Raw genomic sequence first — 23,785 nt, forward strand, 5'->3', positions numbered from 1 at the left:
TCGGAATTTGGTCTAACTAGTTCACCGATGAATCACCCATCGATGATCGATGCATCATTTGAAAGCAGAAGGTTAAGGACTACATATCCCCACTCAAGCGGACCGGGCCTCTGCTAGCCTTCACATCAGTTGGACAACCGGACTATACACATACCATACCCGCTAGGCCCACCCCGGCCCTGTGTGTAAATGCACCGCTACTTTTTTTTTCGAAATAGTACTGCTGCCAAACTAACATACACCATCTGTGGCTGAGGTGGCAGGCCAGATTCTTGACTTTCTACAACTAACCAATCTAGATGTGAAACTGTGTTCTTGGAGGACTGGAGAGTTGCTGTGGGGAATTTAAGGCATCGCCGTCTGGAAATGGCATCAGGGTCGACATTTCTATGCTTACGGTGGGATATATTTCCTCACGTATTTACTCAAGTGCAGCCCGGGCGTTCAGGAGGATAAGCGGCCTGAGATTGTGGTCATTCTTCGGGCCGAACCCCTAACGCAAGGCCAGCCAATACGGGCAGAGCTGAATGTGCATCTGGCATGATTGGTCTTAACTATATGCATGCCTCAAGTGTTTACTAGATAAAGTACTTGAGGATGGGTTTTTGAAGCCTTCTGTTGGAAAAGAACTATCGTTACTACATATTATTTGCTGTGAACGCGTATTAAACAATTCTTGATAGACATAATTATCACCTCTCCTCCTCGATCATTAAAAGTTCACTGAGAAAAAAGTAAGATAAAAAATATCCATCCCTCAATAGTAAAATAAAACACAACTAATGGGTACGCGGTAAAACAGAAAGAGTAATAAAAAAAAGAGAGTAAAAAAGAACCCCATAACACCGCCCAAAACACCTCTTCCCTTGTAAAAACTACTTATCTCATACAATCATTACTCTTGTTCGAGCTCCCTATCTTCCCTGCTTCTTCTACCTTCTCTGCTTCTACCCTCCCTATGTTTTCCGCCCTCGCTCTTTTCGCGATGTTTCTTGCCATCGCTTCGTTCCCGATGTTTTTCTTTGCTGCTGCTGCCTCTGCTGCTGCCGTCTCTATCCCTATGTTTTTTCCCCTCACGGCCTTCTCGAGATCTGTGTTTCTTGCCGTCGCTCTCATCTCTATCTCTGTGTTTTTTCCCTTCACTGCTTCCCTCCCCCTCTTTGTGTTTTTTCCTCTTCTTTTCTCGGTCTTTCTCCCTCTCACCATCGTCCTCTTCCGCCTTATCAACTACAATGACCGGTGGGGTTTGATCTTTTACGGGCCTTTCTGCCACCGGTTCAATGCGCTCAACTTGCTTTCCGCCCTTATCCCCCTTCCTCATGGCCCTTGAGAGTCAACTCCCAATTTTACTCACCCGTTCTCTCTCGAGTTCAGCTTTCAACTCTTCACGTTGCCCGCGCGCCTCATCAACCTTCTTCTTCGCCGCAGAGCGGTCGAGCAGTCTTGCCTCGCGTTCAGCCTTGAGACGCTTTTCAAGTTCACGAAGGCGCAAGATCCAGCGCTTCTCAGATACGTCTGTCGAGTCGGTTGACACCGGCACAGAGGCTGTAGAAGCGGTTCTAGTCATAATGCCAGGAGTGAGAGGGGCAACAAGGGCAGTTTCTTGCTTCTCGTTGAGGAAATCAGACTTAGAATCTCCGTCCTTCTCACGGTGATGTCGATGACGGTGTTTCCGCTCTGTTGGGGTTGAAGCGACAATGGTGTTTGAAGAAGAGCTAGCAACAGTCTTCGACCTATGGAGGGGCGACGTCTGTTGCGCGGCCGCCTGTTCGTTTTTCATAACGTTGAGTTCAGCTTTCAAGAGTCTGTTTTCGGTCCTGAGCTTTGCAACCTCAGTTCTCATGCCGCTTTGCTCACCGATACCGCCGCGAACGAGATTTTCAAGTCGTTCTAAACGACGGGTACGGCTCTCAAGCGCATTCTCAACGACCTGATATTCTTTCCACAGATCCCTCTCAACGCCTCTGCAGCGGGTTTTAAATCCAGCCACAATACTCTCGATGGTTTTGACCCCACAGAGCATATTCTTTTGGAATCCTTGCAGAGCACCAACAACTGCAGTTTCCATACTCTGTTTTCCGGTAGCGCCGCCAGGGCCGGTGGTAGTTTGGACAATACTATTGCGTTGAGTCCAATCTGGTCCACATAGGGCACTGAGACGCTGCCAGATTTGAATGAGGAGATTATTACGTTCTGCGAGCTGCTCGCGATATTGATGCTCGAGCTGTTGAATAGTACGGTTGTCTTTACTGCGAGCTTTCTCTAAATCGGTGTACTGTGTCTGGTGCTGTGAGAGCTTGTGTCGAGATTGTTGATGGTTTGTTTGTAGAGTATCAATGGTGGCACGATCTGTCTTGCGACCGGATTTTTCTTTATCAAGCATATCCGAGAGTTTTCTCGACTCTAGTGCCTACTTATTATTAGCCAAACCACAAACTAACTCGGATGAGCAGGAACCCACCATAGTCTCCAAAAGATGTTCTCTATCCTTCAACATCCGGTCTTTTTCACTCAACAAATTCTTTGTGTAATCCAGCTCCTCCAGGGTACTCTCCAGTTCGCTTTGCATGTTTACGATTGACTGTTTCAAGTCTTTTATTAGACTCATCTTTTCACCAGATGGTGCGCGCGAGTTTACCTCAAGTATCCCAGAACGTGTTCCCGAGAGATCGCCCATAGCTTCTCTGAGAGCCTTCTCCAGGTCTTCCAACTTTTCTTTCCACTGTTTCGCCTCTTCTTCGCGGGTGGAAACTTTACCACGTAGTCTGCGGACTTCCTCTTTGACAGTCATGACTTCGTTATTTTTTTCATTGACCTTCTTTTCCCATTCTTGGTGGCGTTGATCACCCGAGCTTTCACGCTCGTGACGCTCGGCCTCTAGTTGTTCTTGGGTCTCTTTGAAACGTTCCCGTTCGTCTTCGACCTCCTTCGTCATGCCCTTGATGATGTTCTGTAACTCTCCGATTTTGATCTTATCAGCATCTTGCTCTTCTCTCAAGAATGCAATTTCCCCCTTTGCACTCTCGCTCTGGACGGTCATCATTTCGATCTTTTCGTTGGCTTCCCTGAGAGTGCTCTCTAGTGCATTCATCTCTTCTTCGTTCTCCTGTATAGTTCTCTCTAACTCCTCGATTTTCTGTTCCAGCCGCTGGATTTCACCAGCATGCTCCTCCTGAGCGTCCTCTAACCTAACCACGGTTTCGGATACATTCCTCATCTCCAGCTGTAATCCCCTGAAGTCTTCCTCCTTCATGCGGGCCTCCTCCTCCACCCGGTTGAGCTCATGATTCAACTCATTCACACGGATGACCATCTCCTCCTCGAGCCGTTGGATTTCCTCCTCAGCCTCCTCCTTCAGCTGTTCGAAATCTAATCCAATTTCCTCGTGCATGCGCAAAGCTTCGTTGCGTTCAGCTTGCATTTCCTGGACTTCTGCCTGTGCGACTTCGAGATCCTCCGCATACTCAGCTTCGAGCTGCTTTGCTTCCTCTTCACGCTGGTGGAGTGCGCGGTAGCAATCATCGAGTTGGAGTTTAAGCTCTTGGTTATTTAGGCGGAGCTCGGATATACGATCTCGGAGTTCACCATTGACGTTTTCATAGTCATCTCTCTCACTCTCACTAAGATTCGTAGCATGGGTTCCGGTTGCACTTGCAGCACCGGCACGGGAAATGGATCGTTCGAGGATACGGTCACTGCCGAGGATGGTGCCGCCAATGACCGAGCGATTGTCGTTCATCATTCCCCTGTCTGACATACCCATTGCAGAACTAATTCCGCCATTCCGCATGTGTAGTTTCAAGTCCTCGATTTCCTGGTAGAGCCGTTCCTTTTCACGGTTCCTAGAGGTAAGCATGCTTGTCTGGGCACCAACTTCTCTACGGAGCTCATCATTCTCATAACGAAGTTGACTCATTAAGCTGCCATCCTCTCTTGGTTCAGAACCGCCTCGTACAGAGTTTTGTCGAGTGCTACCGGTACTTAGGTGAGAGTTATTTGGCTCGTTTCGCAATCTCCAGAGTTCCTCTCGTAGTCTACGATTCTCAAGGTCGACTTGTTCCCTGCGTGCGGTTTCGGTTTCAAGGAATTCACGAAGCATTTCCTATTGACGCTGTTAGTCAAATCAAAACTAAAGATAGGCACTCTCAAACTCACAACATCCTCAGCTCTTGCTGGCTCTCCTTTACTCCCGATGTCGTTTCTTAGTCTTTCCTCGCGTTCACGCTCCCGGCGAGTCAACTCCTCGATCTCGATCTCATATCTCTCAACCCGCTCCTTTAATTCCCAAATCTCACCATCTTCGCCGTCCTCTCTCCCCTCTTTCTCGCCGCCCATATCCTCAACCTTTTTCTCTAACTCTTTCAGTCGTCTCTTGAGTGACTTCCGCTCCCTCATCCCTTCGGCAAGTTTTACTTTCATCTCAACATTCTCCTTTGTCATTTCCTTAATTCCCTCATCGGATTGTTTCTCGAGTTTTTCGTTGAGATAAAATACTTTAATCTTGAGATCAAAGTTTTCTTTTTGAAGACGGTCGATGATAGCACTCTGTTCTTTCAGAGTCATGTTCTTTCCCTGTGGTAGAACGGGAGCTGCACCTGTCCGCTTTGATGGACTTCCGGGAGTCATCCCGCCAAGATGGCGGGAATGGTACTCTCGTGTTACAGTTGCAGGTATGTGTATCGACTTTACATGTGCAGTTATAATAGTGTCCGTGGGTTCTAACGGTGGTTTTTGATCGGTGGGCGTTGTGGGTTCTTTGTATTCCTCTTTTGCCTGGCGACCTTTACCCGCTTCTTTATCATCAACGATAGAGCCCCTTCTTGAATTTCGTTCCTCTTCATCAAGGCGGGCCAGAGCTCTTTCAGCTGCGGACATAGAAACCCCGTTGTTTTTATCTCCATAAATGCTTCCTCCAGCGATTCCAGTCACCCCAGAAGCAATGGATCCCAAGCTGGTAGACCGTGACAAGGCTCCCCCGCCAACATCTCCCGCCGTAATTGTGCTTGCTCCATCATGATCCATATCCAGGTTCAAATCTAGGTGCATATCCGTCATGCTCGACACACTACTCCGTTGACTCGAGCTCTGTCTTGATTTCAAAAACTTTGGCCGTTTCCTATGCGACGCTCCATAACTCGACGAAGAACTAGCTTGAATTCTTGCAGACAGTGTAGAGGCGCTTGAAGATTTGACAGCCGCTCCCTCTTCCCCTGGTAACGATCTTGCTGATGGTTGCCTCTGTATCCCTAGTCCAATTTCTTCCTCTGATGATGATGACTGCTGTTCCGGCTCTTTGGAACGCTGAGTGGGCACGAACGCTGGACCCAGCGCCGATGCGCTCCGTGAAGAATTTCTTGTTAACGCAGCAACAGTGGGGCTGCTACTGAAATTTTCGAGTGCGGCGTCGTTATCGCTAGTAGATAGATGAAGTGGGGTGCTAAAAGGTTCTTCGGACCCGGTTGAATCGCCCGTTGAAAACGGCAAAAACGGTGACGAACCTGCAGTGATCCCCTGTTGCCGCTCTTCGCTCTTCTCCTCTTCCACCTCCTCCTTAGTGGTCGACACTGACCCGTTCCTGTTTCTGTGCGAAACCGATGTGCTGCGATTCGACGCTGAAATGCTTCGACCTGATTTGCTACTCCGATTTGAGATGTTACTTGCGCTACGGTGTAGACGTCTCTTACTCGCAGCAGAAGCACCCGTGTTAACCGGAAGCGGTGGTGGTCCCATGTCACCTACGCGACCGAGTTCAGACGCAGATGCAGTCCTACCAGGCACCTCTCTCTCCTCGGCCTCGCGCTCTGCAGGTGCATTTGAAGACAACCGACTGAGCTCTGAATCAGCCCTAAAAGAGCTCTCAAAATTCATTAAATGCCGTTTCTGTCCAGAAGGTAAACTCTCGTCGCCAACATTATGATAATGACTTGTATCGTCATCGCGGTGAGAATAGACTGGACTGCTTGGTAGGGGTGGGCTTGCGGAAGGAAGTAGTGAAATACCCCCTCCTCCTTCAGGGTCTCTACTTGGAGGTAGTTGTGGCGACAAGGGTTCCATCTCTAGATATACTGGACAGCTTGTTGAAGTCCCGTCAAGTTGTGCTGGTGTTTCTCCAGTAGATTTTTGTAGCTCGTCACTGACGGGTGGAGTTGGTGGTACTGGGGCCGGTAATGCAGGTGTGGTGATCAGGGATGGGGAACTGGCCCTAGATGGTGATTGGCTCTTTTTGTGAGTAGTGGATTGAGATGACTTTGTAGATGAACGTATTGACCCCAGCGAGAGGCGTCTCGCGAAACTCTGAAGACGAGAGAGAGTTGGAGAAGAAGGAGAACGGGATGGTTTAGATCGAGCCGTAGTGACGGTAGGGGGTCGTGACGGTAATACGTCACGGGAGTGGTACATAAACGATTTTGGGTGGGTAAAAAAGGTAGAGAAACGAATCACTCTACTTCTTTTCTTTACGACAGCCAGGATTCCGTTTCTTTTTTATTAACTGTAAATTCTGTTTCCCAATGAGCTTACAGCGTTTGTTTTGATTCAGGGGTATGCAAGCAGGGGTTAGCTGAATTGAAGCAGGGGGGTAGAGGGGAGAGTATGATGAAGATCAGAGGAGGAGGAGGAGGAGGAGGAGGAGGAGGGAGTGTGATGATAATAATGATGATAGTTATGAACAGGAGGAGGATGTTAAGGAAGGAAAGAAATTTCCAAGAGGAAGTTTTGAAGGTGAAGAAGGATGACTGATTCTTCTTTGCCTCTCGGATATTGTGTGGAGTTTTTAAGATGACATAAATGGCTTCTTGTTCTTAGTCCCGGAACTTGTGTCTGTACTTGTTTCTAGCCTGTCTTCAAGCTATCTAGCGGGCCAACAAGGAGTACGCATTCAAGGTGAGTGTCACTACATGTAGGTATGAGCAATTCAGAACCCATGCGTTCCCAACATATCACGAATGCCAGCCACCTTGGTACTACTAGAGTATGTATTTAATAGAACTGTCTATGCGTACATGTAATAATATATCTCAACTGTCTCGGGTACGCAGCCAGCCCAATTCTTGGGATTGATCTACCTACTCTACATGTAGGCTGTTACTCATTTATGCAGTGCACGAACGTGCATGCACTGCATCCTTATTATTGAGTTTGCTACTTTACGCGACATATTTATATTTTTTTTTTACATGTGTGTATACACTAAACGCTGTGACTGCATGGGCTTTACATTCTAATCATTCCTTGTGATGTTCTTAATCGTTTCAGGACAAATTACTTGTTGTGTTTTCAGGCCACAACACCTTCGTTCCCAAGACAAAGTCCATGGAGGACGTCTAATCCTTTTCGAGCATGAAAACATATTCCCTGCGATAATCACGGTCAATATCTACTAAATAACGCCAAGGATAGAATCTCAAACCTCGTACTCAACCCAAACTTTACCAAATCGCCCTCCTTAAGTTCGACATATCTCCTCTCAGGAATCTTATCCTTGCCGACAAATGTCCCATTTGCACTGTCCAGATCTAATAGATATGGCTTCACCGAACTCTCCTTATCCCCAAACTCCCCTACTTTTGTCACAAACCTAAACTGTATCACCGCATGCTGCTTACTGCAACTCGGGTGATCCACCGGCAGATCTGCCACCGCCCTATCCCTTCCCACGAGCCAGCAGCTATTCACGTTAAGGTCGATGTTGTCAACAATATCCTTGTCCTTGAACACGAATAACCTCCATTTCTGCGAGCCTGGGGGTTTCCGAGCTTCGGCTGGCTCGCTGTACTTCAAGACCACACCGTTAACCGTATTTGTCGCCGCGGCAAGGAGCCCCGTGTTTCCGAAGTTGGCTACCTCCTTCTTGACGGGTTCACCTTCGGTAGTGTCTGCGTTTGCACCCGTACCGGGGCCGGGGGCGCTTGATCCTGCGGCTCGGCGGGCCAGAGCTGCTCGGGGGTCTTCCTTGGGTTTGTCTTTGTCGCCGTTGTAGCTCTTCTCGCGTGAGCTTCTAGTAGATCCACGGTCTTCTCTCGCACCCCTATCCTTATCTCTACTACCCCTTTCTTCCCGTCCACCCCTATCTCTGTCTCTGTCTCTGTGTCTTTCTCTCTCGCCCCTATCTCCGCCCCTATCTCTTCGATCTCGGTCCTCTCGTGGCCTCCGTCTGTCTTCGTCGTCGTGTCGTCTCGACCTGTGTCTTCGATCCCGATCACTGTCTCGAGGTGAAGTTGACCGGTTTCTGCGGGGTCTGTCGACTTCGTGGAGTGGCGGTGAGCGGGAGTGTGTGCGTGCCATTTTTGTGTTTTATTCGTGGAAATAGGGACTGATATTGCACATATTTGGTACAAGTTTTGTGTTATTCCCGCGTGAGACGTGACGTCCGGGTAATGTGACAGGGATTGATGTAGAGGGATTAAGCTTTTAAGCCGCATGGTGGTGGGGTGTGCCTACCGTTTTCCAGAGATTTAATGACGAATCTGCGTACTTGTTGGAACTGAAATTAAATACCTGTGAAACAACTACTTAGTCTGGTACTATAACTACATATGCCTTTCCAAAAGAAATACCCCTCCTTTGTGCTTTTTATTCCCCTCAATTACCAACAACTACGTTACGGCCGGCTAATCTAAACTATATAGTCTTCCTCATCGTCACCAGGAACGTCTCCTATTGATTGCATATCATGATTCGACAAAGAACTTCTCCCGAGATGGAAGGGAACTAGCATTAAAAGGCGTGTAGCTATTGCAGTTGATGGATATAAAAGAACACTAGCGACAGAACTACAGCTATATTTCTATATATGAAGGTCGAATTTCCCTGATACCATTTTAATTTTATCATGAACTACATGTACACACTAACGCTACTCATTGAATGACTTAGAGTGCATACTAGAGCTAATATATCACAGATTACATAAAGGAGAGGTGGAGATGAGGTTTAGTGCATGCCTATACCTTTGAATGACCCAATAATCCAGAATGACAGCAATAATCTAAGAAATTCCTATTGCAGTACCGCCCGCACCTCCATTTCCTCACTACATTTGGGCGGCTGAAGGCCGCACTCCGCTTGTAATATAATATGCAGGCTCACCAGTACAATTGTACACTATGTACATATATATATGGCAGAAGATGATATTCTCCAAGAGAACTAGTTGTACTCAGAGTGCTGCTAGTATATAGAGTACTCGTTATATGGCTAGCAAGACGATGTTTTCGGGCTGTGGGCAATTTTTCTTGGATTTATATTCTGAAGCTGTATATGTATATTAGCAGTCCAGTCGAGGTTTTAACATAGCAACCGGCTTTTTTTGGCATAGCAACTAGACTAAAAAAGGTCAGTATAAATTGTCAACTACCATGAGATTCAATAAAAAAAAAAAAAAAGAAAAAAGATAAAATGGGGCCGCCGGGAACGAGACTAGCCAGCCATACATGTAATGTACTTACACGCGCTTTAGAAAATAGCATTATCTTTTAAACATTGTGTCCTTAACGTCTTATGAGGCCAAATTACCACCTTTTTTTTTTTTTTTTAGCGGTATACGTACCCCCAGAACCTTTGAAACCGGCCAAGGTAGGCACAGCTTGGTATGAGAAGATATGCCAATTAGGTGGACACTACCACTAGAGAATGAATAGATCTATCAATCAACATTGTCGTTAAGCGCCAAAATCTTCCCTAACCTTGTGCCAAGCCTTTATTCACTGGACCAGGCTTAAAGTGTTAACTGGCGAAACCAGCCAACAATTAGCAGCGGAATTTAGCTTAAACCAGCCTAAAGATACATGTACTATTCCCATGTTTTAGTTTTCCCAACTATCGCAGAATTATATACATACTGTAGGTTCTACATAGATGTACCCTTGTAGATGTAGCAGCATATTGGAGGCCAATGATAAAATAGTAGGAAATGCGGCAGATACCCCTCCCGACCGCGCGCATAATATTACTGCTATCATCATATAGAAATTAATTATTATAAAAACAATAGTAGTATTTGTCTCATGATCATATATAGATGAGCATCTTCCACAGCTCACTACAGCTTGCGGTAAGATTATTGTAGAAATATGGGAGGAGTCCTATTGGCTTGCCCAGCCACAGAAACCCTGTTTTTAGACCCCTGTTTCTACAATAATTTTACTTCTCGCTGTACTTGATCTCGCCTAATGTTCTACAGGGTCGGGATAACTGGGGTATATATCCGGGGTTCAGGGACAGATTATATTAACCCGGCCCGACCTCCGCGTCAATGAGCCTATCCTCACCACCGAACCCTAAAGATATACGTGGTATTTACGAAACCAAATGGCATTTATATACTTGTGAAGAACACAGTTGAGATCTCCATTCAATTTCACACAAACATTCCAACATGCGATTGACAACCCTAGCTGCAGTTCTCATCCTTTCAGTTGCGCCGTTCTGCACGGCAAACGAGCGTCTCATTCCTGAGAAGCAGGCCCTCTCCGGCTGGTCCACTGAGAGGCTTCTTCTTTTCCTCGATATCCGCGGGATTGCTATTCCATTTGACCGCAACGCCCTCCTCGACACAGTGAAAGCATATGCGCATCTAGCCCCAGAGGTTACAAGTTTTGATCCTGAGGAACTGAATTCATGGAGCTGCCAGCGACTGTACGAGTATATGGGTACTCTTGAGCGCAAGGGCGGCGAGGAGCTTCCTAAATGCCCATCAGAAGAGGAGGAGCAGGAGACCACTTCAAAGAGCAAGAAAGCGCTTGCAGATATGGCTGTAAAGGCTATCCATGAGCGAGTAGGGAAGGTTCAGATAGTCGGGGATATCAAACCTCTCAAAGAGTAAGTAGCAAGAAAATTCCTCCTGTCTTCCCCACAGAATAGCGTAGGCCTAAAGCTAACAACCAATTTTCATTTTAATAGTTGGACTGTTGAAGAACTCCGCTCATTCCTACGAACATACCGTCTCGATTACCCACTCCCCCCAGCCAACGACCTCGTCTCCCTCGCCTACGAAAACAGACACCTCCCGATCCTACCTCTCCCGTTCAAAGACCCAACAGATATATTTCCCTACCTCACAACCGAGCAGCTCATTAAATGGATCATAAAGCAAGATCAACCCATCGCTCTATCCGACAGGAACCACCCCTCATCCGGCCCCCTCAACGCTACTCAACGCCAAGAATTCTTACGAAAGAAGGCAAGAGGCAATTACAACTGGCACTTCTCCAAGGACCACAAGTTTGAGGACAAATTCCGAGAAGATATGGCCGAGATTTTGGGAATGGTGCATGTTATTGAGGGAATGGGTGATGGTGCTTTGGTTTTCTACAAGACCGAAGACTTTGAGTAAGTCCTTCCATTGCTTAGGACCAGTGCAAGTTCTAACCGTGTATGCTTCAATGAAGGCTTCTGTTCGAACAGTTTGGGTACAAAATCCCGAAGAGGATCTTTGAGGAAGGGCCAAGACTGAAATTTATTGGGATGGCGAAATCAATTACCCACTTATTTGCTACCGGAGATCTTGTACCAAATACAGAGATTCTTGTACAAGATGCACCAAAGGATGCACCAAAGGATACGCCGAAGGATGAGTTGTAAGGGAAGGATACATTTGAAGGCCCTGATCTACATAGAGACATCATTCTGTCTAGAAATAAATGATAGCTTGTACTTAGGGTCAATTTAGTCATGAAATATCACTCGTTTGGTCACAAATTCAGTCCCTATTGTAGCAGCTAATTCGAGATAAATAACTCGTGAATTGTCCTGGCCGTAGGGCTAGAACGCTCAGAGGTCGGGCTACTGATAAGATGGCTGTCTAAAAACAAAGGGTATATTGCATCTAGGCCTCTGCTCCTAAATTATCGATAGTAAACTGAAATACAAGTTTGCTAATGCTATGATATCTTTCGCTGTTTATCCTATAACGCCAACGTAACCGAATCTAACGCCTAAACAATAAAAAGCATATTTCATTATGCATCGTAATATTAGGTCTTGCCCCTCCCATCTCCTCCCGAAAATGCGGTCCAGACACCTGCTCTCAATCGGTCTACACTTTCCGCCGTCAACCACAAGCCACGTTCCTCGCCCATACGCTCGCAGAACGCAAACAACAACCTCACACCCTTCAATCTATCTCTATTAACGCCACTGACTGAGTCATTTTCCAGCACAAGTTTAGTATCGACGATGTTACTCTCGAAAGTGGCCATCTGGATCCCGCCTGCCGCGGCTGCTGTGCCAGCGCCTTCGGCTGATGCTATTGGGGGTGGTAACAGTAGGGCCCTTTCGGACTTGTCTAGTGAGCTAAAGGCCCGAAGACCAAGAAGCCACTCAAGTGATGAGTTGTTGGTCTCTGTCTCATCTAAGGCTTGTAATGTCGCTTGGAAGACCGTCGATGTAGATGCATGGGCTGTACGACGGTGCACATAGATTGTTTGAGCATTCTGGAAGCTCGTTAAATGCTGCGGGTTGTTTGCGAAATCCAGAACAACAGTCCAATGGTGTGGGGAAGCAGTGGTAACGGAAGCAACGCGGTCAAGCTCGGGCAATAGGCAAGGCGCAGACTTATGAAGCTCTTCTCCGTTTCTTAACGTGATGGTGATAGGGATTGCACACGGCCGATGGGTATCAACATCTCTGGCAACCAGGCATCTTGCTTCTGCAGCGAGTACCCACATGTGCCGGAATGCCTGAAGATGTGACTTGTTGTCCATTGCAGTGTTTGGGAATAGTGGATAGAATGCGCACAGTAAAGATGCGACTGCCAAGTTTCCGGTTCCAAAGGTAAAACTGCCATTTCCCATGAAAAGAACTCCAATTGCTAGATGTGCAGCAAGATGGCTTCCATAAGTGACATCTGGCTCGATTCTTCCGTGGAGTTTCCTCAATCGCCTAAACACCACCACATCTCCTGTCCCGGCCATTACAGTTGATGCAGCTAGCGCTATAAGGTCTTGGCAATTTCTCGACGTTGCCCTTGTGAGTTTTTGATCGTGGTTGCGTGCTATTTAATGGGTTAATATTCGTCTTCTAAGATAGCAAAGGTGAGCTTACCAGGCATATTGCAAAGCCTGATGAATTGATCCAAGTAGTGGACCAAAACATCTCTGACCTCTTCATCTCCACTCCCTGCAAACTTCAATCCAATACAAAAGCACAGGCCCGCTATGATATTGAAAAATGGCAAATCCTCACTGTCCAGGTCGAAAACATCTGTTATGCTCAACTTGTATCTCCCCCTCAAGAATGGGACTAAACTTCTTTTGATCCATGAAAAACTTCCTTGTATGTTGTCCCACATGATGAGGTTCTTCGCGATAGTCCGAAGTAGGAATATATCCGGACGGACGTAATCGAATAAATGAATAGTATCCGGTACATCTACCTTCCTGGCTAGCCCCTCATCGTTGGTTTTCATATAAATCAGTGCCAGGGCGATAGTGGCTCCTGCAGTCGCCTTGTCGAGTATGTGAACGGCTGTGACTTTCTTGCTCCCAACAGCCAATGAGAGCAGTCGCTCAACAAGGTGCATATCATGTAGACCACGAAGATCTTTCCCAGAGCCCAGATTGATGAATCCGAGCGCAAACCCGGCCGCAAGTCTGTATCCTTCATCACGCAATGTATCACTAGGAACACAGCTATCCACTATTTCGACATACTCGATCTCGCTGAGCATGACCTCACTCATTCTTCTGTGTTGTGTATTTGCGTACAATAATCCGATACCCATAATTCCCGCAGTTTGTGTAAGAGGACTCAGATTCAATTCTGCACTGCCAGGCGGTAGAAGCCTAGTGACATGTACAGAGAGCAGTTTCGTGATTGTTGTATCCATGGTTCCCAAATAACTCGCGCTCAAACCCAGCAAGAGTCCAATAGATACCATTGTGTGTTTGGGGGTAAGATAATTGAAAGCATGCCACTTAGCAATGCTTTTTAGGTGTCCGTTCATTCCCAGGCCTAATAAAAACCCTGCGTGGCGATTCGTCAATTCCGCGGGCTTATTAAACACAATCCAGCTGGTATCAATCTCTTTGGCTTCTCTTGAGATGCTCACGCCTGCTGAGACGCCGGCGTGGAAGAAGGCCCAGCAAACTTTTTCCTCGCTATAAGTGACCTTATCTGCTGAGACAGTTGTATTACTTGGTTTCATTACCGTGGAAAGATTGAAGGCAGAAATAGGAAACTTTTCTGTCAACAAAGGAATCCTGGAGGAGAAATTAAACAATCCTCTCCCGGGTGATACCGACAATGTTCTCACCGCGACATTTTGGGCTATTTCTTTTTGAGCGTTCAGTGTGTCCTGTTCAGTCCAATGCTGCTCGGGAATACATTTAGCGACTGCGGGCTTGACTGAGGAAAGTAGTTTCGCCGCTTCGGCAGTACGCCGGTCCTCTTTAAATATTAATCGCGATACCGCCTGTCTATCATGTTCGGCAAGATGGTCGTATGACCCAATCGCTTCAATTTCAAAGGTTGAGTTGCAAATTGCGTGAACATCCCTTGTAGCCTCATGTGTTGGAGTCTATTAATATTAAAATATGTCGTTAACTAAAGGCTTGATATGTTTCTTCCAAAAGGGGTTCTTACACTCTGCCACTTGGCGCCGCCCTCTTTCCTTCCCTTCCCAGGGTCAATTAGCATTTTCAGGTCTTTTCTTCCTACCAGGTCTAATGCCTGTGCACCCCAAGTAGTCGGAGGTTCTTCTTGGCACCGGGCAACAGCCTCCCGGAGAGGGACTGCAATCCCTTCTGGCAACCTTTCTAGGCTCGTGGTGTTCATCTTCAGCTCTACCATTCGAGCAACCACATCTACATCGGTAGAGCCAGGAGTTGTCAAGGTGGTGTAAAGTTCGGTGATAATCCTTGTCCTAGGTGTAAGTCTAGCAAACACACGTTTTTGTGTTGGTAGTGGCGGTGGCATTGGAGGCGGAGAAAATGGATTTCTTGCACGAGATTGGGAAGTGGTAGAATAATGACTTCCTGTCGGTGAGGATACCGGAATTGTAACAATATCTTGCAGCATCATAAACGGTCCATTGTTTGTACCTTCTAGGCATCCTATGAGCCAGTCGTATATCGAAGGGGCTTTAAACGGCTGTGGAGGAACCTCAATGCTCGATATTTTCGCTGGGTACCGTCAGCAAAAAATGTATATAGAGAACAAAGGGTCTTTCAACGTACTCTCATCAAACTTCCATGATGACATTTCCACGTCCTCGAGCATATATTCTTCGATCCACTCAGACCAACCCAGCCAAGTTGCAAGTTGTCTTAAAACAGGGCACAGCCTGCGCCCTGCACCCTCCATAGTTACGTCCAGTTTCCATTCCTCCCTTACCAAGTGCAAAGCAACCAGTAACATTGCTAACCCAGTTTTTCTGAGGGGCTCCAAACCTCCATCTCCACCGTAATATTCGTCTTTCACTGCTTGGCCCATGGGAGTCTTTGTGAAATCTCTAGCTAGGGAGATACACTCGGTGATAAAAGCATTCATTTTCTTCGTCTCGGGCGTAGAATGTGATCTGGATTTTGGCGTATTATGAGCAGTACTCTCCATCTGCGCAAGAATGCGATTGTCCTCTTCCTCGACCATCCATGACCAAGCTGGTGACTTCAAATACTCCGGACCGCTCCCCCATTCTCCTTCACTCACCACCAAATCTTCCCACTCCTTTGAAGCTACGAGACTTGCACTTCTCACGAACCCAGCACTTTTTCTTCTTCCGGCCGGTTTAGGTTCCGGCAATGAAGGTATTGCAAGTAAAAAGAGGGTGGTTACAAAGGCTTTCCATTCATCCACTTCAGGGACTTTTTGTTGACTGGACTGGCCACGAGAAGATACAATAGGTTCGGGGCTAGTGTTAATACCAAGCCACTTTCCAACTTCAATCCACGAAGCCCACATCCCCTCTCCCACAGGTGAGCCTGCGGAAGCCCCAAGGATTACCCTAGACGTCTCCAAGCATGTTTTTATTGCGGTCTCTCTGGGCGCCATCGTGATGCTAATTCGATGTCCTACACCATCCCCATCTACGACTGTAACCCTACCACCTATCTCAGAGTGACGCAGTTCTTCATATTTATCTGGGCTAGTCGACAAGTTTCTTGCAAACCCTTTTTTCCGACTGCCCCTTCTGCTTCCATCCTCGCCCACAACATTCGTGTTCCATCTTGATAACGTTGGCGGCAAGGCAACCCGAATAATAGGGCCCCAGGGAGAAAATAATTGTAACTCCCCATCATCAGTGAGTATAAGAATTCGAGAGGCACCGTGGTCTTCCATCTTGATTGCATCAAGAACTCCCTTCTTCCTCTCCATGTTTGCAAATACAGGGGTATATCCCATTGTCACAGATCCGTATCTAGTGCTAGACCTACGGCTGTATCCTCGAGGAATTGAAGGGTGAATCTGCAATAAGAAAGTAACCAAAAGTAGCTCACTTTCCTCGACATTCATAACGCACAGAACGACTTTCTTCCCGCCACTCTCCTTGCCCACTGCTGCCGCAGCAGTTGAAGAGCTTGGTGCGTGTAGGGTAAATACTTTTGGTAACTGGCCAGCTTTGCCACTCACTTCACCGAGAGATGATCTAAACGGGTAGCTCTCAATTTTACTCATAAGCACTTCGTTTCGTAACCCCTCCCCATCGTATATTCCAAGACCCCCCATTCCGATCCCTAGAGCGCCCATATTAAGTTCATTCAAAAGTTCATCGACTGGCTGTTCACTATCAAGATTCATCGAATTATATGGCGCCGTGGGAATTTGGGAACCGAAAGAAGCGTTAATGGACCCCGAAACATCAGAGAATCGACTAGGCCTATCATGATTTGCAGATAAGTCTGCTCTTGCGACAAGAGAAGATACACGTCGACTACCTCTTCTTCCGCCCGCGTCAAAATCGTCATTGAGGTCGGGAAGAGAGGCCAGGTCTGATGGCCCAAGTGACTCCCGATTACCAACAATTGTTGATGTAGACGCAATGGAGCCAGGACCACCACCAGAAACAGGGGTTGTGCCACCTGTCCCAGGCCCAAAAGAGGAACGCCTTCGAGATGCTGTACCAGAGGCACTTGGTGTACGGCGCTGTGCATTTGTTGGCGGCTCTTGGGGAATGTAACGAACATTCCAAACAGTGATATGTGTCCTTTCCCAGTTTCGAGTAACGGCAAAGATTACTTCTGGGTTAACCGAGTTATTAAGTCTAGAGCTGGTGTCCTCGGTGGCAGAAGCGTCAAGCTCAGATGTTGGTGATATAAATATCAGATCTTCGGTTGAAGGTGTATTGGAGGATGTTACAATTAAACCGACCTCCAAAAGAGGATCTGTTAGAGAGAAGAGGGTAGGGGAGTCTTTGATTGCATTGACGGTTGGGCGAGAATTGAAGCTATTTCCAGGAGAAAATGGACCTGGTGAAGCCACTGAAAGAATCTGTGATTTTCGTTGTAAGATCAACCCATGAGGAGCTGGCATTGCACGCTCGACTTCGAACGGCAAGTGGATAACATGACTTGTTCCTGACAGAAAGTAGACAAATGCCTGACTCTTTAGAAAAACGACCAATGCCCTGACCTTCCCTGGTATAAAATCTTCGTCGTCGATATCGCCTGTTGTAGAAACCATTCCCCCACCCCCTCCGACGGTACCGTGAGCTTTAGGGAAGCTTCCTAATTGTGCAGCATATGTCCTGCTTTTTGAATTCCAGGTGCTGACCCTTTTCTTCGAGCTACCTCCACCGGGCATGTCCTGATTTTTCCTCTTGTTTCCCTCGGGGCCGTTGATATATTTTCCCTCGCCATCCTCATCTGGAGATGAGCTCCCATGTGCATGGTGAATTGCATCCTGGGGGTCATCGGAGGAGAACCAAGTGAGCACAGCTTGCTGTACTGGCTCCTTTTCAACGTCATAGCGAAACACACGACGAATCACGCCGCCTTGGGACCATATTACAGCAGATCCAGTGACTAGAAGCTCTTCGTGTGGTAAACCTGTGGTGAATGTGTAGGAGTTTGGAGGTGGGGGATCAGGTAGTAATGACTCGGTTATACAGTACGGGAGAGCTGCAGGAGTGTGCAGACCAAGAGACGAAATCCGGGACATCGAATTGAACGCTTTGTGAAAATCGTGATATCTATTTGGGGTTTTGGAACATCAGGCGGGGGATGTCCTGGACTCCTGGTGGGGAGACGCGTGATGCTGAAACATTCGTAGGTCCATGTCTGTGTGAAACTGCGGCTCTGCAGGGCTTGGCGGAGCAACCCTGGCCCATATTTTGAGAAGCTGGGTAGAGCTACATGTATATATTAGATTTAGCAGCAATCGGTACTAGCTAGAGCACTGTAACCTTGAGTATTTCTCAGCTCTCGAGTAGACATGTTTATTACACATTAAAATCTTGGATCTATGATATACGATGTTTATCAAGAAATGAATCACGAGACATCACCCGGATCTAAGCCCATAGGCACGCGAGTACGGTCCTTGCGCCTTGTGAGATTGGTACATGAGGCACTTGTACCCACACGCTCAGGAAACTAAACAAGGAACACGGCATAAGCTTTTCCAGGTACTCTACCACTCAATGGCTGTGTAACATCGAGGTATCTTCGGAAGGATGCATGCGTTCAAACTTAAAAGACTGCATTATACATACACAACAAAAACCCATTGATATCCAGATCGTGAAGGGAAATCCTTTAATTTACCAGCTTATGCCTCGTATATCATACACGTACAAGCCAGAACAAATTTATCTAGCGTTTTTTGGTAGATCGTGTAGAGCCAGAGAGAATGTACTTGTACAATCCATTGATTAATTGAAGTTTGTGATCTATATCTGTGTAGAGTTTGTTTTGTTTTGTTTAATTTGTTTCTTAGGGTAGGCGTTGGTTAGCTGGGGCCTGGGGTCACCTATGAGGTAACGTTGCATCCTCATCGCCAAATCGACCAAACGCGCCAAGCCGGGTGGATGATCATTGCTTCTGTTATCCATCGCGTCAACCTCGAATAACTCCATCATCATACCCTTCGACAAGCCCCCCGTAGACATCAGATACTATCGCATCAGCCATCATCATCATGGCCCCGAAAACAGCTCGCCTCTCATCAAAAGATACTTCATTCTCAGCTTTCTCGCAGCTCACCTACGAGCTCCCACATTCTCACATCTACACCTCACAGTTTTATCCTCGCTCTCTACAATCCCGCCCAACAACAGTCTCTGAGGTCTTGATATGCGCCCATGAGTCCGGACTTACTATTTTGTGGCGCGCTAAGGGGACATCGAAGAAGCCATCGAAGGACGCGTCTTCAGGGAAACAGAAGGCTATTGCGCGTGACGACGATGGTGATGACATGATGATTCTTGACGGTCCGCCGTCAAAGAAGAACGCGATCAACGGCGCTGAGACAGAAGAACAGCCGGAGCCGGCGGATGAGGAGCAGTTTGCATGTTCATACACAGTTCATCTTGGGACACCAGTTCACCATATCTCATTTCCGCCGGCTTCTATCCTACCTTCAGATTTAGAAGCCTCACGGGGTGTGGGTGATGATGACGAAGAAGACTCGATGAGCAGGCTCCCGAATGATCTCCTCCAGAAGAATTTCTTGATAGTGGCCACATGCGCTGATCGGTCCGTCCGGCTGATAACTCTCCCACGAGCGCCCCCATCATCAAGCCAGTCTACGAAGAAGCGAGAGCATGTTATTGTCCTTGGAACCGGAATCTATGGCCACAAAGAAGTACCAAGTGCAGTATCTGTCACTATTGTTCCGTCTGCCAACAGCTCCTTCTCCCACGAGAATTCAGAAAGACGGACCCCTAGCGGATCCCCTGGTTCCTATAGCCCACCCCGGCTCGGTACCTCCGATGCTTGGGATATCTTGATTGCCTCGTCTTCTGCAGATACAAACGGTCTGATCCTACTTTGGCGCATATCGCTTCATCCCCCGCCGCGCAAATCTTCGCTCCCAGTGACTTTCAAAACGCCCTCAAGGCCCATCAATGTATTCCTCCACGCCCCAGCGACCTCTCTCTCATTCAACACCTCTCCCACGTCAAAGTCACGCCGTCAACACCTTCTGGTCGTGGATCGTAAAGGTGCAGTAAGAATTCTCGACACGCGCACGAAATCCTGGCTCGGCAGCTTCTATACTTCTTTCTCACGCACCTCGGACCGCCGAAAAAAGATCCTTGGTGCCGAATGGCTTACCGGCGGTCGCGGCATTATCGTTCTCTGTGAAGATGGAGAATGGGGTGTTTGGGACCTTGAAGGCGTTCTCTCAAAGCTCGATGAAGCATCCGTGACCGGCTTCTTCATTGGGGGTGTTGTCGGCGAAACCTGGTACAACAACCGTAAATCTCACTCCAACCATTACGACGAATCTGTCAGCGAGATTAGCGGCCGAAGCCCATCCAACCGTGCGATGAGCGTTATGTCCGGCGGAACCGGTACTACGATTCGTAGGCGCCGTGGGAGCAGCGCGAGAGATATGACTGGTGGTATAGGGTTCCTCACTGTCACTGCGATTCCGGGAAGTAGCTTCTTTTCCAGCACTGCCGTGTTGGACAAGGGGAAGACAACAGCAATGGGCGGTCTTCAAATCAACGACGAGACGATCACATTTGTGTTTGGCAGTGTAGTTATGGTGATCCCGTCTCTGAAGAAATTCTGGAGAGTCGAGGAGGCCAAAATGCAGAAGCGCTCCCACAAGTCCGGCACACTCGGGATGGGGCTCTGGAATGGGGAGGATGGCAAAGCGGAGAAGGAGTTCATTGTGTTAGAGGGGTGGAACTGCGGCGGTGCTACCGTCACTGGTGTCGACGTTATTCCGCCTGGCCGTACAAAGGACGGCGAGTGGGATGGCGATAGTGTGAGCACGCCCGAGGGGAACGTTGCGCGGATATTGCTGGGTACAAGCTGCAGGATTGTCATCATGGATGTTAAGGAGTCGAGCGCTGTGGCAGCGATCAAGGATTCAAAGACTCTGGCAGTGGCAGTAGCTAGTGCGACAGGCGCAGCGTCGAACAGGCGTGCTATCTTGCCAAAGGCGAATCCGGTACCGGGGACCAGTTCAAAGGGGAAAAGAAAGGTGGGATTCTTGCAAGACTCATAGATTCATTGTGTATTTCTATCTTCCATCTTCTATTAATCTTGTTACGCTCTTCTTCTTTTTTTCTATGCACCCCCCAGATTGTCGGTTTTAAAGAGTTCAGGCGTGAAAAAGTAAATAGGTTGTCTTGTTGTGGGTTATAACTTCTTTTCTGCTCCATCTTGTTCTTATTTTCTACTTATTTTTCTTCCATTTTTTTTACTTTCTCGTTTTGATATCAGATAAAAACCTTGTCTTGGGAGTTTCTATTCTTTTTTTCTTTCTTTTTCCTTTTTTATATTTCGGCTTGTATGTTGTACGCTTATACGTCTGTATTACTCTGGATCGGGAGCGGTAATATTATTTATGGTTCGCGTGCGCGGGATTGTATAACCTTTGGAGTTCATAACATCACCGGTATGGCATCTGCACGAAAAGCGTATATGTCAGACTGGAAATGATTCTTGTAGTAGGCTCTGCATCTCACGACACATTTTAAACTCAGATTGCACAGTAGCGCCTTGTGATATCGTGAGCGTATTTCACTCAATCCTTATGATGTGGGAAATATATCCAAGGATAGGTTTTGGTGGGGGATGGTACTGCATACAGTGTGGTGTCATCATCGTTCCTGCCACAGCAACACCATAATATAATTTGATGCCTGTGTAGAAGTTGTTAAACGAGTTATGTGCACGCCTCGGGATAAGAGCTGGCATTTAGTTATGCGATTCGCTACACATACGTGTACTTAATGCTACGATTCACAAACACAGAATGTCACTCGCTTCAACTAGGTGGTGTGTGTGGTTACAGCCGCATTTGAAAAATATTGGCACCTCCAAGCCAAACTCACGAGGCAGTCCTTTCTGCTTTTCAATTTTCATATTCGAGACAATTGCCAGAGAGAGCTGCAATGTCTCTATTGCGGTCATACCTATCAATAAGTTGAGTATGCGCGAGTGCCATGATTGTTGGTGGGCTACAATTCATGAACGACTCAATATAGTAGGGTGCCAGTACTTTTTCGAATGCGACTGTACAATAGAGGTTAAGGATGTCATGGCGAAGACGTGGCATTAGTATGACGCCAAGGGGAAGCTTGTAAACTTTTCAAGGTGATTTCCTCTGATCATCATCGATACTTCCTTCGAAACACCTCCTACACGCACTCGATATCTGACCCACTACATGTGGGTCTATAATATGTTACTGGTGGAGAGCTTCCCGGGGAAATGGACTCGACATGTTATGTAGCTAGGGTATGACGGAGCCGAAGAGCGGAACTAAGAACAATCACATCTGGGAAAGCTTTAGTCACTGCTAACTTCAAATGTTAATGGACATGTAGTATATTCTCTGGCTAGAGTATCCAGGCGTCATGCATGGTAACATCTATATGTATGAATATTATAAGTCGAAAAGAAATACTGTAGCTACGCGTGGTAGTGGGGATATAAAAAGGCACGAGTGAAAGTTATTCAATCCTATTTTCTTTTATTTGGTTACAAAAAGACATAAACTAAAACAAAAACACCTCCAAAATACATCAATTACCCATACCTTCCCAATGCATCCCACATTCCACGCATATACCCAACTGTATCATATCACTCCTCTCCCCCTTATTCTTCACCAAACCCTCATTCCTAAACCACTCCACATCGGTCCTTACCATCTTCAGCCACCTCTCCATATCCATTGTCTGCATCACCTCACGCGTGTTGAAGTTGACTGTCGCTATTTCAAACGTCTCTGTCAGTACCTTTAGCCTCGGCAGCAGAATCTGCTGCATGTAGCGAATGTAATCAAACGGAAACGGGCTTGTGTTTATCAGCCTGAACCACCGCGCCATGTAGTAGTCGAGGTTCTGGCAGTAGCGCCGTAGCATTTGCAGGAAGTGGTGCATTGCGTTACCGCCCGGGACGTAACTGAGCAGGAAGCCGTCATCGCGGCGAGATAGAAATGGGACGCTGGCATGGCCCTTTGAGTAAGGGCTAAGAAGGGGTGTGGTGGGTGTGATATCCATATTATGGGAGTGCGAGTTTAGCATTTTTTAGGGCTATGGAGGAATAGTTATGTTGTGGATATAGAGGGCTTATCAGCTTATAAAGGCTGGTATCTACGGCCTCATGATGATTCTATGCACCGAACTGGCCGGTTGTTAGTACGGCGACGTTGGTTTTGGGCTTTATACTCGAGTAAGTATGAGGGAATTTTGAACATGATTTTCTGGTGGTAAGAGTTCCTCATTTGAATTTGAGTCCCTAGTGTTTGGCACATATCTTATATTCGGATTCTTCTTTTCTGCCCCGAATACAGATTCTTAACTGACAGGGCATAGAATTACTATGATACAGTGGAGTCCCGATAGTAGCAACCTCGATAATAGCATATCCTCGATAGTAGCATATGTTTGGGCAATCCCAAACGAGTCGGTACGGGCAAAGTTGTTCTCGATACAAGCATATCCCCGATAGTGGCACACGAAAATCCGTTCCCGACCATATGCTATTATCGAGACTCCACTGTATATCTAACTACGCTTTTGTGTTAGCTTAAGCTTCACCTCACAAACTCACAACAAAATGGACGAAACCAGAATCTCTACGACATAGTATGCTTGGGAGCTCCAAAGAGATTCCAACACATGTGCATGTATAGCATGTTGATCGAAGTAGCCCTTAATTATACACCC

General features: G+C 47.1%; 6 protein-coding genes across 6 annotated transcripts; 2 read left to right on the forward strand and 4 right to left on the reverse strand.

The window, feature by feature from the left end:
• Nucleotides 1-895: 895 nt before the first annotated feature.
• On the reverse strand, nt 896-6,399 carry LAJ45_04165 (uncharacterized protein; the record flags this gene model as incomplete). Its single annotated transcript, XM_046113746.1, has 5 exons — nt 896-1,303; nt 1,355-2,410; nt 2,462-2,581; nt 2,639-4,102; nt 4,156-6,399. The coding sequence occupies 5 exons, from the start codon at nt 6,397-6,399 to the stop codon at nt 896-898; spliced, it is 5,292 nt and encodes a 1,763-aa protein (XP_045972848.1).
• A 923-nt stretch (nt 6,400-7,322) lies between these two features.
• On the reverse strand, nt 7,323-8,283 carry LAJ45_04166 (uncharacterized protein; the record flags this gene model as incomplete). Its single annotated transcript, XM_046113747.1, has 2 exons — nt 7,323-7,353; nt 7,409-8,283. 2 exons carry the CDS (start codon nt 8,281-8,283, stop codon nt 7,323-7,325), a joined length of 906 nt encoding a protein of 301 aa, XP_045972849.1.
• A 1,969-nt stretch (nt 8,284-10,252) lies between these two features.
• On the forward strand, nt 10,253-11,580 carry LAJ45_04167 (uncharacterized protein; the record flags this gene model as incomplete). The annotated part of the gene is made up of 4 exons (XM_046113748.1): nt 10,253-10,337; nt 10,395-10,818; nt 10,900-11,328; nt 11,388-11,580. The coding sequence occupies 4 exons, from the start codon at nt 10,253-10,255 to the stop codon at nt 11,578-11,580; spliced, it is 1,131 nt and encodes a 376-aa protein (XP_045972850.1).
• Nucleotides 11,581-11,972: 392 nt separating this feature from the next.
• On the reverse strand, nt 11,973-18,093 carry LAJ45_04168 (uncharacterized protein; the record flags this gene model as incomplete). The annotated part of the gene is made up of 4 exons (XM_046113749.1): nt 11,973-12,991; nt 13,042-14,515; nt 14,581-15,119; nt 15,174-18,093. 4 exons carry the CDS (start codon nt 18,091-18,093, stop codon nt 11,973-11,975), a joined length of 5,952 nt encoding a protein of 1,983 aa, XP_045972851.1.
• A 978-nt stretch (nt 18,094-19,071) lies between these two features.
• Nucleotides 19,072-21,111, forward strand: LAJ45_04169 (uncharacterized protein; the record flags this gene model as incomplete). Its single annotated transcript, XM_046113750.1, has 1 exon — nt 19,072-21,111. The coding sequence occupies one exon, from the start codon at nt 19,072-19,074 to the stop codon at nt 21,109-21,111; it is 2,040 nt and encodes a 679-aa protein (XP_045972852.1).
• A 1,525-nt stretch (nt 21,112-22,636) lies between these two features.
• On the reverse strand, nt 22,637-23,140 carry LAJ45_04170 (uncharacterized protein; the record flags this gene model as incomplete). The annotated part of the gene is made up of 1 exon (XM_046113751.1): nt 22,637-23,140. One exon carries the CDS (start codon nt 23,138-23,140, stop codon nt 22,637-22,639), a length of 504 nt encoding a protein of 167 aa, XP_045972853.1.
• Nucleotides 23,141-23,785: the final 645 nt, after the last annotated feature.

The sequence above is a fragment of the Morchella importuna genome (assembly GCF_003444635.1).
Source record: "Morchella importuna strain M04M26 chromosome Unknown Morimp01GS010, whole genome shotgun sequence".
Classification (NCBI taxonomy): Eukaryota; Fungi; Ascomycota; class Pezizomycetes; order Pezizales; family Morchellaceae; genus Morchella; species Morchella importuna.